This window comes from Trachypithecus francoisi, unplaced genomic scaffold (genome assembly GCF_009764315.1).
Source record: "Trachypithecus francoisi isolate TF-2019V2 unplaced genomic scaffold, Tfra_2.0 Lachesis_group16, whole genome shotgun sequence".
Classification (NCBI taxonomy): Eukaryota; Metazoa; Chordata; class Mammalia; order Primates; family Cercopithecidae; genus Trachypithecus; species Trachypithecus francoisi.
The window spans coordinates 71,599,990-71,614,361 of NW_022681461.1; the positions used below are offsets into that span (position 1 = coordinate 71,599,990).

A 14,372-nucleotide genomic window follows, 5' to 3' on the forward strand; every position below is an offset into this window, starting at 1 on the left:
TTCCAAAATATTTTTTGCTATTGTCTCTCCCTAAAATAATTAAATCTGCTATGGCATCATAATAGGGGAGTAATACCTTTTTGGGTGATGAAGGCAAGTGGACCCACATAATAGGGTTATTTTGCCAGAATAAACCAGTAGGCATCAGTGTTGTGTTAAATATTAAAAAGGTTAATGGCTGTGAATAGTCTATGTTAGTAACAAATTGCTCAGCAATGGCTGCCTCTACTTTATTAAGTGATAAAAGAGCTTCTTTTGATAACGACCTAAGGGACTTAGGGTTGGGGTCACTTCTCAGGGTGTCGAATAAAGGTTTTAAGTCTCCGTGGTGAGTTTTAAGTATGGCCGGAGCCAATTATGTCTCCAAGGAGCCTTTGGAAATCATTAAGTGTTTGTAACTGATCTTTACGGATAACGGCTTTTTGATTGGTAATTTTAGGTCCATTTATTTGAAAACCTAAATATGTATAAGGGTCTTGTAGTTGTATTTTTTCTGGAGCTATTTGTAACCCTGCTGTGGTTAGTTCTTGCTTGAGTTGAGCAAAACACTGTAAAACTTGTTCTCCCATTTTTCCTGCTATGAGGATATCATCCATGTAACGTATAATGTATATTTGTTTCCATGTCTCTCTAACTGAGTGTATGGCTGTAGCCACATATTTTTGACACAAGGTAGGACTGTTGGCCATACCTTGAGGTAACACTTTCCATTGGTATCGCTTCATTGGTTCTTTAAAATTTATAGATGGTAAGCTAAAGGCGAATCGTTTTTGGTCAGTAGGATGAAGGGGAATTGTAAAAAAGCAATCTTTAAGGTCTATGATAATTTTAAAATATCCTCGAGGGATTGCTACCGGAGAGGGTAGTCCGGGCTGCAGAGCACCCATAAGTATCATGGTAGTATTTATTGCTCTTAGATCTTGTAAGAGTCTCCACTTTCCGGATTTCTTTTTTATGACAAATATGGGGGTGTTCCAAGGAGAGTTGCTTTCTATAATGTGTCCTGCCTCTAATTGTTCCTGCACTAACTGTTGGGCAGCGGCAAGCTTCTCATTGGTTAGCGGCCACTGATCAACCCAAACGGGTTCATCTGACTTCCAAGTGATTGGGTCAGCACTTTTTTGGGGTGCAGGCATGTCAATGGCCACGGTTAAAATTTTCCAAGCCCCCTTTTATCCAATTTTCCTATGGCTGGGATTGGCTGTAAAATGCCATCTTCTCTTTTTCCTAACCCTTTCCCAGGGTGGTAGCCCTGAGCCAACATTTGTGCAGTGACTATATCATTTGGGCTACACATCATGACCCTCATCTGGGAGAGAAGATCTCTACCCCAAAGGTTAACAGGCAAATCAGGGATAACAAATGGCTTAATGAGACTGGAATTACTTTCTTGATCTCTCCAGGTGAGATATTTGGAACTTTGTCTAGGGTTATTACTTTGCCCGATTCCTCGTAAATTTGTTAAGGTCTCTGAAGTGGGCCAACTGGCGGGCCAATCTTGTTGTTTAATAATTGTTACGTCGGCCCCTGTGTCTATCAGTCCTGTAAATAATTTTCCATCTAGCCATAAGGTGAGAGAGGGTTTTTGATTAGTAATGGGCTGTACCCAGTAGATGTCTGAGGATCCGAATCCTCCCTTTCCCCTTAGGGGCGATTGGACTTTATTAGCTGTTTTTAGCAATGGTAACAGGAGTAACTGTGCTATTCTATCCCCTTGAGAAATAATAATGATATTGTCAATAGCCTTGGCCATGATTTTGATTTCTCCTATATAATCACTATCAACTATTCCCGGAAAGACCTGTAGGCCTTTCATGGTGACGCTGCTTCTCCCTAGGATTAATCCAAACATGTGTGAGGGTAGGGGTCCATATACCCCAGTACCTGAGGCTTGGGGTCCCATTTCAGGGGTTAATACTGTGTGGGAGGCGGAACAGAGGTCCAATCCTGCACTTCCTGGGGTTGCTCTACTAAGTTGTGAAACGGATTGTGGTTGGTTGGTACAAAACTGACTGCCCCATAAGCTTGTTTCGGGGCCTGGGGCCGGCCCCTCAATCCGTTTCCCTGTTGAGGTGTTAGGGGATTTCCTTGATTGTCAGTTTTAGATTTACATTCATTGGACCAATGTTTTCCTCTTTTACACCTAGGGCAGAGGCCTGGAGCTTTTGCCTCTAAGGTCTTAGCTAGCTCTCCTTTACAATCCCTAGCGAAGTGTCCCATTTTGCCACACTTGAAGCACCCCCTGCTATTCTTATTTTTACTAGCGAGGAAGCCTTTTATGGTTTGTCCACTAAAGGCAGCAGCCATAGCCAAGCCCTGTTGATATGAGGGCCCTATGTCTGAACAGAGGCGGATGTAGCCTGTTAAGTCTGTTTTCTTTCTATAAGGTCTGATTGCTGCCTGACAAGCCGGGTTAGCGTTTTCGTAAGCTAATTGTTTTACATAATCCACCCCTGCCTCGGCATTTCCAAATATTCTGCTGGCCGTGGTTAAAAGTCTATGTACAAAGTCTGCAAAGGGCTCATCAGGTCCTTGTTTGACCCCCGTGAGTGAGGCTCCTGGATCCCCTTTAACAGGAAGTTTTCTCCAGGCTTTGGTAGCCGCTGCTTGGATTTGAGAAAACGGTCCAGGATCGTACTGCATCTGAGCATCGGTTTCTGTGTAGTTACCCGAGCCAGTTAGCATATCAAAATCCCAACCATTTCCGGCTTGTTGGTTTCTCTTGGCCGTATCTCTACAATTTTCATAAAATTCTGACTTCCAAATCAGATGGTCGCCTCCGGAAAGAACTGCTCTAACTAAGGTATTCCAATCTATGGGAGTGAGCCAATTTTCGGCCACAGATTCGACTATGGCCAGGGTGTATGGGGCAGTAGCTCCGTATTGCGAGACAGCGGTTTTTAGTTCTTTTATTACAGTAAATTCAAACCCATTGTGGTGTCTCCAGGCTCAACCCTGCGCATCTGTAGTTTCCGTTACTGGAAAAACGTCTCGAGGAGAGGAATCCTCCCTATCCCTACTACCAAGCGCCCTTCCTTTTGGGACATGCTGTCCGGGTCTCTGAGGGGGAGAGTGTTTCTCTATTCCTTTAGGGTATTGAACGCTCTCACTTCCTGTCCTTAATTTCTGCAATCTAGTGATTAAAGACTGATGTAGTTCTTCGAGCTTTATTTGCTCTTCAAGCTGTGCAATTTTTTCTCTAAGCTCCTCTTTTGGGTCTATTACTGCCATAACTGCCGGGGCAGAAGCCTTATTATAGGGAGGGGGATAAGTAAGAGTTTGTGGCCAGTCAGAATGATTATATTTTGCTGCCTCTTCCTCTAAATTATCCCAGTTTACTTCTGAAGGGTTAAGGTTATTTTTAATTTTGCTTTCATTAGTTGTGGGTAAAACTGGGTATTTTTTAGCCTTTTCCTTATTTGATGTTTCTATGTTTGTTATTGAGGGGACCCCAGCCTCTTCCTCGATGCTTTGTAGCGATATAAGTTCTATTTCTTTGTTAGGTATGGATTTTTCGAGGTCGGTTTGGGAACTGCCTCTTAATATTTCCTCAGTCTGAGTAACCACCGCCATTACCTCAGGATCTTTTTCTTTTTCCTTTTTATCTATTATATCTTTGATTAGATTCCAATAAGAAAAGGCTGTTATCGGAACCTTTTCTGGTCCAAAAGTACTATAGTAATCTTGAAAACAATCTCCCACCCTACGCCACCTCTTTATGTCAATGGTTCCCTCTTGTGGAAACCAAGGGCAGGTATCTTTTACGAAATCAAAAAACTTAAATAAATCATTACTTTTAACCTTTACTCCTCGTGTTTTTAAAACCTCTTTTAATTGCCCTACATAAATTTGATGTTGGCTCAATTCTTGTCCCATAATCAGACACTGTTACTCACCTCTGGTTCCAACGCGGCAGGCTCCCGCGACGTCCGGAGGAATTTCTTCCACTTTTACTTTCGGCTGACTTTAGTGCCTTCTTCCTCACTTCTTCCCCGGTGTCCAGGTCCCTGTTCGGGCGCCAGGTGTCCCGGCCTGCAGGACAGTCGAACGGACCCTGGAAGGGGGAGTGGGAATGGAGGAGACAAGAAAACACGAGAAATGGAGACAAGACAAATAGCCTGATCAAGTCTCGTTTAATGGTGGCGGTGCAATGCCTTATATAGGCTGGCAGGGGAAGAGGTTGGGCCTGGGCGGTAACGGGGGGCCGGGTTTTCTCAAATTACAATCACGCATGCGCTGTTGGTTGGTAATTTTCCTGGGCGCAGGATCGCGCCTGCGCCGTAGGCTGCATATCTTCCTGGGCGCGAAAAAGTTTTGTGCCCTGGGGAAAGGTTGGCGCGTGCACGGGAACAGTTTAGGCGCGCGCGGGCAAAGTTTAGGCGTGCGCGGGAAAGGTTGTTAATGAAGAACCCGGAAATGTGCCATCTTGTTTCCGCTTTGCGGAGATCAACAACAGAGGTCGGCTAATTCCGGGCCTCATGGCTCCGGACATATGTACATATTTTACACATGTGTGTGTGCACACTCAACGTGTGCACATATGAGAGAGAGAGACTATTAAAACCATCTGGAGGAAGAGGAGATCGTTATTCTAGAATCCTCCTCAATTTTGCATCCATCCAGAGGGCTGATACTGACAGTTCTGGTTTCTTTCCCCAGGCCACGAATACCATGTTCAGTCCCCTAAGGCGGTCCCAAAAGGCAATGGCACAGTCTCCTGTCCCCACTGCCGGCCCATTAGGACCCAGGATGCGGGTAAGGAATGGTACCTGGAAAACTGGCCCAGGCAGCCGTGGCTGCAGCGTCTTGCCCTCAGGGGAGTGTGTACTTGACAAGATCTGGCCTGCCCTGAACTTAGCAGTGGGTTATAGGGACAGACCAGCGAAGAGGATTTTTCTGGGTGTTCTACCATCACATCTGTTGCTCCAGGTGCTGCTGCCTGAAGCCACCCTCCTTGATTTAAGAAGTTCCCGAAGGGTCCTGATAGGTGGGCTCCAGGCAGCAGGGGACCTGGCATCAGTGATTATATCTTATTCTCCCCTCCATCCTCCCTTCACCCCTCATACTTTCCCCCAAACCCACAGGGAGGAGTGGCAGAGAGAGCAGCGGTCCGAAAATCCAGGCTATGGGTTCTAGTCCCGGTTCTGCCACTTACTTGCTGTGTGACCTTAGGCCAGTTCCTTGACTTCTCTGTGCCTCAATCACCACATCTATAATCAAAGGATTGGAAGAGATGGTCTCTAGGACTTTTCAAGCAATTGTGATGATAATAACTGATGATAATGAGCTGCTATTTATTAAGTCCCTCTGTATAGAGGGTGTCATGTTAAGGGTTTTGCATACATTAATCCTCGCAGTTCTATGAACTAAGTACTGCAGTACTATTACATCCATTTTATAGGCAAGGACACCAAGGCGCAGAGAGATTAAGTAACTTGCCCAAGGGCACACAGCTTACAAGTGGTAGAAACAGGATTTGAACCCAGGTCTTTGTGACTCCAGAGTCCCACCTCTTCACTGCTATGCTCTGCCTATGCTAGTGTTAGAGTCCTGACAGGCCTCTCCATTCATGCATGCATTCATTCATTCATTCATTCATTCATTCATCACTTACCCTTATGGGGCCCTGGGCCCTGTCCCCAAGGAACATATGACAAAGCAGAGTGACCAGAGCTGGGGTAAGGAAGCACAAGTGGGGCTGGGGGCTGCCTGACTCTGCCCGGGTGGGTGGGAGGGCTTCCCAGAGGGAGTGGTGGTTGAGCCAAGGCCTGAAAGAGAAACACACCAGCCCTGGAACTCACCCAGGTGTGGCATTGGGGATTTGAGTGGGAAGAGAACAATGGCGCCCACTCTCCGCCTGCTCCCTTTTGCCTCTACTGACCCCCCTGGTTCCCCGGGGGAGTGTTCTGGGTCACTGTCTGGTGGAGAATGGGTCTCTTTCACTGTGGGTGAGGGGTGGGGGGTGGGCTGCATTTGGGAGAGCCCGGGCTTAGGATCCAAAGACCACTGCTTCCCAGCTCTGAGGCCTTGGCAAATTACTTGACATCTTGGAGCCTTAATTTCTCCATCTGTAAAGTAGGGGAGTGAGGACAGTGGCTAGCCCAGTGGCTTGTGGGATTTGATAAAATAATGCAGGAAGGCTCTTAGCAGAGGGCCTGGCTCATTAAATGCTTGCTCTCACTGTCATGGTGGTTGTCCGTGTCATCACCCAGACGGAGGCAGCTTGTCCCCTCTGCAGTGGGTCCCGAGGAGAGCTCAGTGCTGCAGAAGGCCTGTGTGGGGGCTCCCGATCTGATGATGTAGACGTAAGCCTCCCCTGACATCTCTTCCTCCTCTTCTAGGTGGTGCTGCCACAGGGGACCCACTGGGACCGCCTCCCGCTGATACCCTTCAGTGTCCCCTGTGTGGTCGAGTTGGTTCTCCCCCAGAGGCAGATGGTCCAGGCTCAGCCACCTCTGGTAGGGACAAACACTGTTCCTTCTCTTAGCCAGGCCCTCAGTTCTCCTTGACCAGGGTTATTAGACCTGCATGAGTTTAACTGGGGCAGCTGTTCTCCCAGTCGGGGACAGAGCAACTGGGGCAGAGGATTTGTTTCCCGAAGAGAGACCTCCCCAGCATGGAGTCTTACAGGGTAGGGCCTGTCCAGCTCTCATAGGGGAGGGGCTGGGTGGACCCTCCATCCTTGGCTGGATCTGCCCAAGTGGTCAGACTCTGTCTCTGTGCTGTTCCCTCCCTGATAGGGGCAGAGAAGGCCACCAAGAGGAGAAAAGCACCTTCAACTCCCAGCCCCAAGCAGAGGAGCAAGCAGACGGGGTCGTCGCCACGCCCGCCCCCCGGACTGTGGTATCTGGCGACAGCGCCCCCAGCACCAGCCCCTCCGGCCTTTGCCTATGTCTCCTCGGTTCCCATCATGCCTTATCCACCTGCCGCTGTGTAAGACCCTTTCATTCGGACTTTCCCAGCCTCTTTGTATATATCACCGAATATGTTAGCATTCAGACCTGTGTGGGGCAGCTGAGATGCAGTGTACTCCTCCTGTGTTTTATCCCTGCGTGGATAACATGCAGTAGGAGCCCAGCACTCATGTAGTCACTCAGCAAAGCCAACACTCATATAGTCACTCAACAAACCCATGTACCAAGGAGAATGCTCCGCCCTGGGACCCAGCAGTGAAGGGGGCTAGCAAGAGGGCCCTGCCCTCTGGGAGCTTATAACTTTGTGGAGACTGAGAATCCTAACCATCTTCCATTTTCCTTATGGGTTTTCTCAGCAAGTAAGTGATGAGCACTGGGGTTCTTAAAAAAATAGACTTTATTTTTTAGGACAGTTTTAGATTTATAGGGAAATAGAGCAGATAGCCGAGAGAGATTCCCACTATCCTCCTCACTCCCGCACACACAGTTTCCCCTATTATTAATATCTTACGTTAATCTGGCACACTGGCCACATCAGTGAAGCCATATCCACACATTATTGGTAACTGAGGTATGTAGTTTCTTCAGGCCATTTTCCTCCAAAGTCCTTTCTCTGTTCCTGAATCCCACACGGTGTACGATTGTCATGCCTCCTTAGGCTCCCCTCAGCTGACATCCTGACAGTTTCTCAGATGTTCCTTGTTTTTGATGACCTGGACTTCTTTGAGGAGTCCTGATCGGGTATATTGTAGGACTTTTTGCACAGATTCTGGATATAACATCAGTCAAGCCAGGAGAGGCAGGGCAGCTGAGACAGAAGTGGCTTGGGTTTGGAGTTGGCCAGAGCTATGGTGGAGTCCCATCTACCTCCTAGTAGCACTGTGGCCTTGGCAAACTAACTTCCTCTCAGAGCCTCAACTTCCCCATCTGTTAAATGGGGGAAGAGTCTCAACCAGATACTTAATCCTGTGCATGAGGATTAAGTGTGGCACATGGCAGGAACCCAATGAGATGTATGTGGAGTTTATGGTGCCGTGTGGGCACGTGCTCACTGCTGAGCAAACAGTAGCTTCGCCATCACAGAGAATGTTGCTCTTAGTGTTGTCACTAGTAGGAAGAAAAAGGAGTAAAAGTAAGTTCAACATAATAGGAGTGTGCAGGGCACAAAAGCCCAGTCTCCAGAAGTAGGAAACCTGTCTTGTCTCAGCTGTCAGCAGCTACTTCTCTGCCTGCTTCCCCTGCTGTGAAATGAGTCGATTGGGATGGGATATCTTCAGTGGCTGTGTTGCCAGAAGCCTGGGTGTGTGGGCAGTGAGGGCCTGAGTCGCTGTGAGGGCTGGTCCTCAGTGGAGCAGGGGTGCAAGGCACCATCCAGCCCTGGTCCTCTGTTCGGGGACCAGGCCTATAAATGTGCTTTTTGTATGTATTTTCTGAGACAGGGTCTGGCTTTGTCAACCAGGCTGGAGTGCAGTGGCGCCATCTTGGCTCACTGCAACCCCCACCTCCAAGATTCAAGCTATTCTCATGCCTCCCCCTCTCAAGTAGCTGGGAGTACAGGAGTGCGCCACTACACCCGGCTAATTTTTTTGGTATTTTTGGTAGAGACTGGTTTTCACCATGTTGGCCAGGCTGGTCTTGACCTCCTGGCCTCAGGTGATCTGCCCGCCTTGTCCTCCCAAAGCACTGGCATTACAAGTGTGAGCCACCGCGCCCAGTCTGTAAATTTGCTTACTTGCTGCCCTCTCAGCTGAGTCTGAGCAAGTCATTAAGGAATCTTCCGCTCCAGCAAAGATGAGAACCAATGCTGCATGCTCAGACCTCCAGCAGACATGGGGAAAGCGCCTGCTAGTGTTTCAACTCATTAGTTGGGAAGGTTTTGCCCGGAATTTGATGACCCCACGTTAGCCATGGAGTCTTTACTTCTCCTGAGGCCCCGTTCCACATTCTTCCAGGCTCAGGCCTGTGGGCAGAACTCACCAGGGTTGCTGTTTCCAAGTCAGGATGGGTGGGTTATACCTATGCCTCAGTTTCCTTCTCTGCAAAATGGGTTGTTATGAAGAGGATTGAATGAAGTAATGCATGGAGAGCGCATAGTACATAGAAGTTGGCCAGTAATGATGGTGCTTCTAATGCTGCTAGAATTTGCGCTGGTGGCACCCTGAAGTTTCTCCAGCTGCTAGTCAGCAGGACTGAACAGGACGGTGGTTGAGACCAGTGTAGTTTGGAAAGTGGAGTGAGCCTGTGCTGCCCCCTGCTGGGCAGCCGCCCCATAGCCCCTGCAGCCGAGGCTTTGCAGCCCAGAGGGACTTTTTCAGCGTTGGCCCTAGGGAGAGTTTTGGGTAACTTTCAGGCCAAGTTGGTCATCAAATTAACAGGAGGTGGGGTGTATGAAAACCCAGCCCAGGCAGTCCCTACTTTTACAATGGTTCGGTTTATGATTTTTCGACGTTACAGCGGGTTTATAGGGGCATAACCCCATCGTAATTTGAGGAGCCTCTGTAGTTACTTACACGAGACAGTCCCTAGAGGAGGGAGGGCAGGCTGCTGTTTATGGGATCCAAGAAGCCCGTTCGTTCAGTTCAGATTATTTTATCAGCATCTGCTGCTTGCCAGTTAGCACACATTAGATACGTGAGGAGAGTCGGGCCTAGGTGTGAACCCGTGGCTGCTCCTTCCAGCTGTCTGGCCCTGGGTCTTAGGAGCTCACGTTTATGGAGCGCTTACCGGAGCCAGGCAGTGCCAGGCTTTTTACCTGAATTTTCCATCAGCTGTAAGCTGAGAGGTTGCTGACTGTGGTCGTTTTAGGTGGGAAAACAGAGGCCTTGCAAAGTGACTTAGGCAGTGCCAGGCTTTTTACCTGAATTTTCCATCGGCTCTAAGCTGAGAGGTTGCTAACTGTGGTCATTTTAGGTGGGAAAACAGAGGCCTTGCAAAGTGACTTAGCTTGTCCAGGGTCCCATGGCTAGCACAACAGAATGACTGGGATTTGGGGCAGGGCTCCAGGGCCTGAGCTGCTAAGGCCAGCACATTCTACTGCCTCCTGAATCACTTAGCTTCTCTGAGCTCCACTTTGCTCATCTGTAAAATAAAGATAAAGGTACCAACTGGTACATGGGTACCAAAGATGAAGATGCCAGCCCTGGGCTAGGCACTGGGTTTAACTATTGGAGGGACTGCCAGACTGTTTTCCACAGTGGCCCCACCATTTGCATTCCTACCAGCAGTGCTGAGGGTTCCAGTTTCTCCACATCCTTGTCAACACTTGTTGCTATCTGTCCTTTTTGATGTTAGCTAGCTTAGGGGGTGCGCAGTGGTTTCACTTTGCATTTCCTGATGGCTAAGGGTGTGCATGTTTTCATGTACGTATTGTCCACTTGAATATCTCCTTTGGAGAAATGTCTGTTTGGATCATCTGTTTTTACACACTGTATAATAACAGTTAGAAAGTTAGAAAGTGGGGGCTCAGGAATAAAGCCAGAGTTTACAGTGTGCCAAACAAGATGCCAATGAATGACTCTGCTACATCCTCCTAAACTTATTCCTGATTTAGGTCCATGCTTCTTTATCTCCCTCCTCTATCACACATACCCTTTATTCAACAGTGCTGAGGCCACACCCCCCTCTTGCCCACTGCTGGTTTCCTTGAACCCTAAACTTAGTGGCCCTGATGGATGCCATTGTCACCTCTTAGGGAAATCCGTGCTCCATCTCAATGGGCTTCTCAGCCCATTCCCGCAGCACTTTTAAACAGCACCTCACATTCCTGTAGGACTGGGCTAGGAAGGATGCCCTTCTCCCCACTTCCCAGGACACAGGGCCAGACCCTCCCACTCCTGCAGAATCCCTATTCTTATTCTTGTTATGAATTATTGCCTTTATCCAGCACCCCATGCTTGGCAAATGGAACCCCCAGATACTCTCCAATGAGGGGGTTTTGCTGTCAGGCCTGGGGTGATTCTGGCCTTCCCAAGATCCGGCTCCAAGAAAGTTGCAGGAGTCCATGTTTTCTTGTCCCACTGTAACCCCAGAGCCTGGCACAATGGCTGGCATGTACTAGATGGGCAGTAAATCACATGAACAGGTAGACTGAACTTCCTGTCCTTGAACAACTGTTCTGGGTCAGACACTCGTGTTGTTATCTTCCTTCATCTTTCTAAGAAATCCCTGGATATGTGCCCATTACTCCCATTTTAGAGGTAAAGAAATTGAGACCCAGAGAGTCGGAGCCAGTGGCCCAGCTGGGATTTAGGAGGGGGTTAACCCCACACGCGGTGCTCCTTGGCTTGTCCCCAGCCCTCCCTGTGTGTAACGAGCCCACTCACTTCTCTCCTCAGGTACTATGCGCCCGCAGGACCTACCTCAGCCCAACCAGCCGCCGAGTGGCCCCCCACAGCCTCTCCCCCACCAGTCCAGAGACACCGGCACTCCATCCAGCTCGACCTGGGTGACCTAGAGGAGCTCAACAAGGCCCTGAGCCGGGCTGTGCAGGCTGCTGAGAGCGTCCGCTCCACCACCAGGCAGATGAGAAGCTCGCTGTCGGCCGACCTGCGCCAGGCTCACAGCCTGCGGGGCTCCTGCCTCTTCTGACTTCACTGGGGGCCCAGAGACAGATGAGTGGGCGGGTGAGCAGGTGGCCTGCCAGGCCAGGAGTGGGCTGGAGCTGCTGAGGCCCAGAAAGCCCGCATGGTTCCTCACCAGGAGGGTCTCCCTCCAGCACGGGCCCCACCTGCTCAGTCCCTGTGCTTTCCAAGTGGAGGGGGTGTCAGTTCGGTCACCAAGAGAAGTGACTTCCCAGGAGCACCAGTCCCCTCACAGAGGTGCTGTGAGCGAGGCCTCCTTCGGCCCAGGCGGAGCTTCGGGCCGTCTCTCCTGGTCCTGCATGTGTCCACCTCCCCCTAATAATAGGTATTTTGTACACAGATGGACAGATATTTTTTTAAACTGGGGAGTTTTCCTGATCTTGGTTCCTCCTTAGGGGGCCAGACAAGAACGGAAAGGCCTACGGTTTCTGGAGCAAACCTGTCCCCCGCCTGTGACCAGTCACTCTGGGACAAGCATCTCTGGGAAGAGCACAGCCGGAGACCTTTCTCCTAGTGACTGGCAGTCAGTGGGGCGTTTTAGGATGTCAGGGCCCCAGGGTGACATGTGTCCAGCTTCTCCATGGCAGCAGAGGCCTTTCCCACAGACCTGCTGGGGTGGAGACAAGCTACAAAGTGCCCAGGATGCCATCCACCGCGGTCCCCTTCAGTACCTCACACATGGTCCCCAGCTTCTCCTAGGATCCCAGTGGCATTTATCAGTGGCCAGCTACCTGCCAGGCCCGGGCTGGGGCACGGTCTGTGGCCACGAGGCCAGGCCGCCTCCCGCACCCCCACCCCGTGGCAGCACATACCTCTGCATTTCTGGAATGTGTGTGCATCAATGATGTTTGTATATTTGAGGCATTTAAAAATCTATTTTCGTTACAAGGGCAAATGAAGAATGAATATTGATCTTAAGAAAAGAAGACAAAAAAAAAATACTCAAAGCCATCCATGTCTCTGCTGTGTGTCATTAACTTTTGCCTTCCAAAGTCAAGTTTATGGGGTGGAAGATTTGAAGCCCAGACAAGCCCTTTCCCAGGGGACCTGTTGGGTGCTCTGCCTGCCTCCTTCTGGCGGCTTCTGTATCTCCAGTTTTCCCCCTTTGCCTATCTCAGAACCACAAATCTTTCAACTGCGGAGGGGTTGGACGTGGGGCTACCTAACCAAGTCCCTTTTAACTGAGGCCGGAGATGTAAAGGAGGCACACAGCAAGTTGCTGTCTACAAGAGCATGCACCTGGACACTCCAGTGCTCCTTTCTCTCTTTCTTTCTTTCTTTTTTTTGGGGGGCGGACAGAGTTTCACTGGTTGCCCAGGCTGGAGTACAGTGGTGGAATCTCAGCTCACTGCAAACTCCGCCTCCCGGGTTCAAGCGATTCTCTTGCCTCAGCTTCCTGAGTAGCTGGGATTACAGACATGCACCACCACATTCGGCTAATTTTGTATTTTTAGTAGAGACAGGGTTTCTCCATATTGGTCGGGCTGATCTCGAACTCCCAACCTCAGGTGATCCGCCCACCTCAGCCTCCCAAAGTGCTGGGATTACAGGCGTGAGCCGCGGTGCCCGGACTTCCAGTGCTCCTTTCAATAGCGAACAGCAGCCGCCATTTAGGGAGCAGCTGCTGGACCCCGATTCCTGTGCTAAGCCCTGGGCATGTCCTGCTTCACACAGTCCATGCGCTAACCCTCCAGACCCTCACTCTGCCCCACTTTTACTGATGAGAGTGAGGTTCCACTGGGCCATCTGCCCAAACTGGTTTGGGAGAGAGCCTGTGTTTGAACTCATTAGTTTGACTCCAAAGTCCACATTCTTTGTTGTGTGTTTTTTGCTTCCTGTACCTCCATGATTCTTTTTCTCTTGACCTCCTGTTTCTTCACGTGGCTTTTTCTTCTACCGTCCCCACTTCTCGTCTCCCTTGCTTCTCCCTGCCCTGCCCACCACGACTCATTTCTGTTTTAATTTTCAGCGGATCCTCCTCAGTAAGGTTTAAAATGGTGTCTCACGGATGGTAACACTGAAATGGAAAAACTTCTTGTAGGTGTTGAGCCTTCAGTTCCAGGCCATTGTGGGGCCCCAGAGGCTGTTCTGTCCCCTTGCCTTCTGAGGACATCAGGTCGGTGTCCCCAGCCTCCATGCTGTGGGCACAGCAGTGGTTCGAGTGCTGAGCAAAGGGTGCCGTAGTCTTGGCCCTGTGGAGCTTGGCTGTTAGGACAGGAGGTACAAAGGGGAGTGGTGCCTGAGGACACAGGACTAGACCCCGGGGCATCAGGGACTCAGGCTCATGGTCCTGTCATCCGGGATGGTGTAGACAGCTGCACACATGGAATTGCTCAAACAACTCAGGCCCAATTTTTCTGCCACAGGAGGGGTGCTGCTTCCCTCATGTAACAAGACGCTGTCAATCATGAGCACCCAGGTCTGGGTGAGGCCGGCCCTTCGAGGCTTGTGCCACTGAGTGGGCCATGCCTCTGGCTTGGCTCCACCTCAGGGCTCCATATGTGCAAGATGTCAGCTGATTTCCAGGGACCAGCCTCACCCTTATGTGTTGTCTCCTTCTGTGTCTCCCAGGTGAGCACCCTGAGGACACGTCCATGGAGACACCCAGCCCCTCTGGCCTGGGCCCCAAGCCCTCTGCATCACCCCAGCCCTTCCCTGGCCCAGGCAACTACCTCTTGCATGGATGCCGACAGCAGCCTTCACTCAGGCCTTCCTGCGTGCAGCCTTGACCCCCAAAGTGCCTCCCCATATGGCCATGGTAATACTGGAATAAGGTCCTTGTGATTGGCACCACATGCCTGAACTCTCCCCACCTGATCCACTTTGTATTAGTCTGTTCTCACATTGCTATAAAGAAATACCAGAGACTTGGTAGTTT

At 50.0% G+C, this 14,372-nt stretch overlaps 1 protein-coding gene and 1 long non-coding RNA gene across 4 annotated transcripts in view; both read left to right on the forward strand.

The window, feature by feature from the left end:
- The window catches only part of AKNA (AT-hook transcription factor), a 70,740-nt gene extending 58,295 nt beyond the window's left edge, over positions 1 to 12,445 (forward strand). For 2 of the 3 annotated variants that reach the window (XM_033237694.1, XM_033237695.1), the window contains exons 19-22: positions 4,660 to 4,755; positions 6,342 to 6,458; positions 6,741 to 6,933; positions 11,249 to 12,442. In XM_033237694.1, the coding sequence (XP_033093585.1) occupies positions 4,660 to 4,755; positions 6,342 to 6,458; positions 6,741 to 6,933; positions 11,249 to 11,501 (659 nt within the window). In that variant the 3' untranslated portion in view covers positions 11,502 to 12,442. Of the gene's footprint in view, positions 1 to 4,659; positions 4,756 to 6,341; positions 6,459 to 6,740; positions 6,934 to 11,248 lie in introns of all 3 variants that reach the window. The other variant, XM_033237693.1, reaches the window with a different exon arrangement.
- LOC117098787 lies at positions 8,521 to 10,410 on the forward strand. Its single transcript, XR_004443598.1, has 2 exons — positions 8,521 to 9,696; positions 9,802 to 10,410. It is a non-coding gene; the product is annotated as an uncharacterized LOC117098787 (long non-coding RNA).
- Positions 12,446 to 14,372: the final 1,927 nt, after the last annotated feature.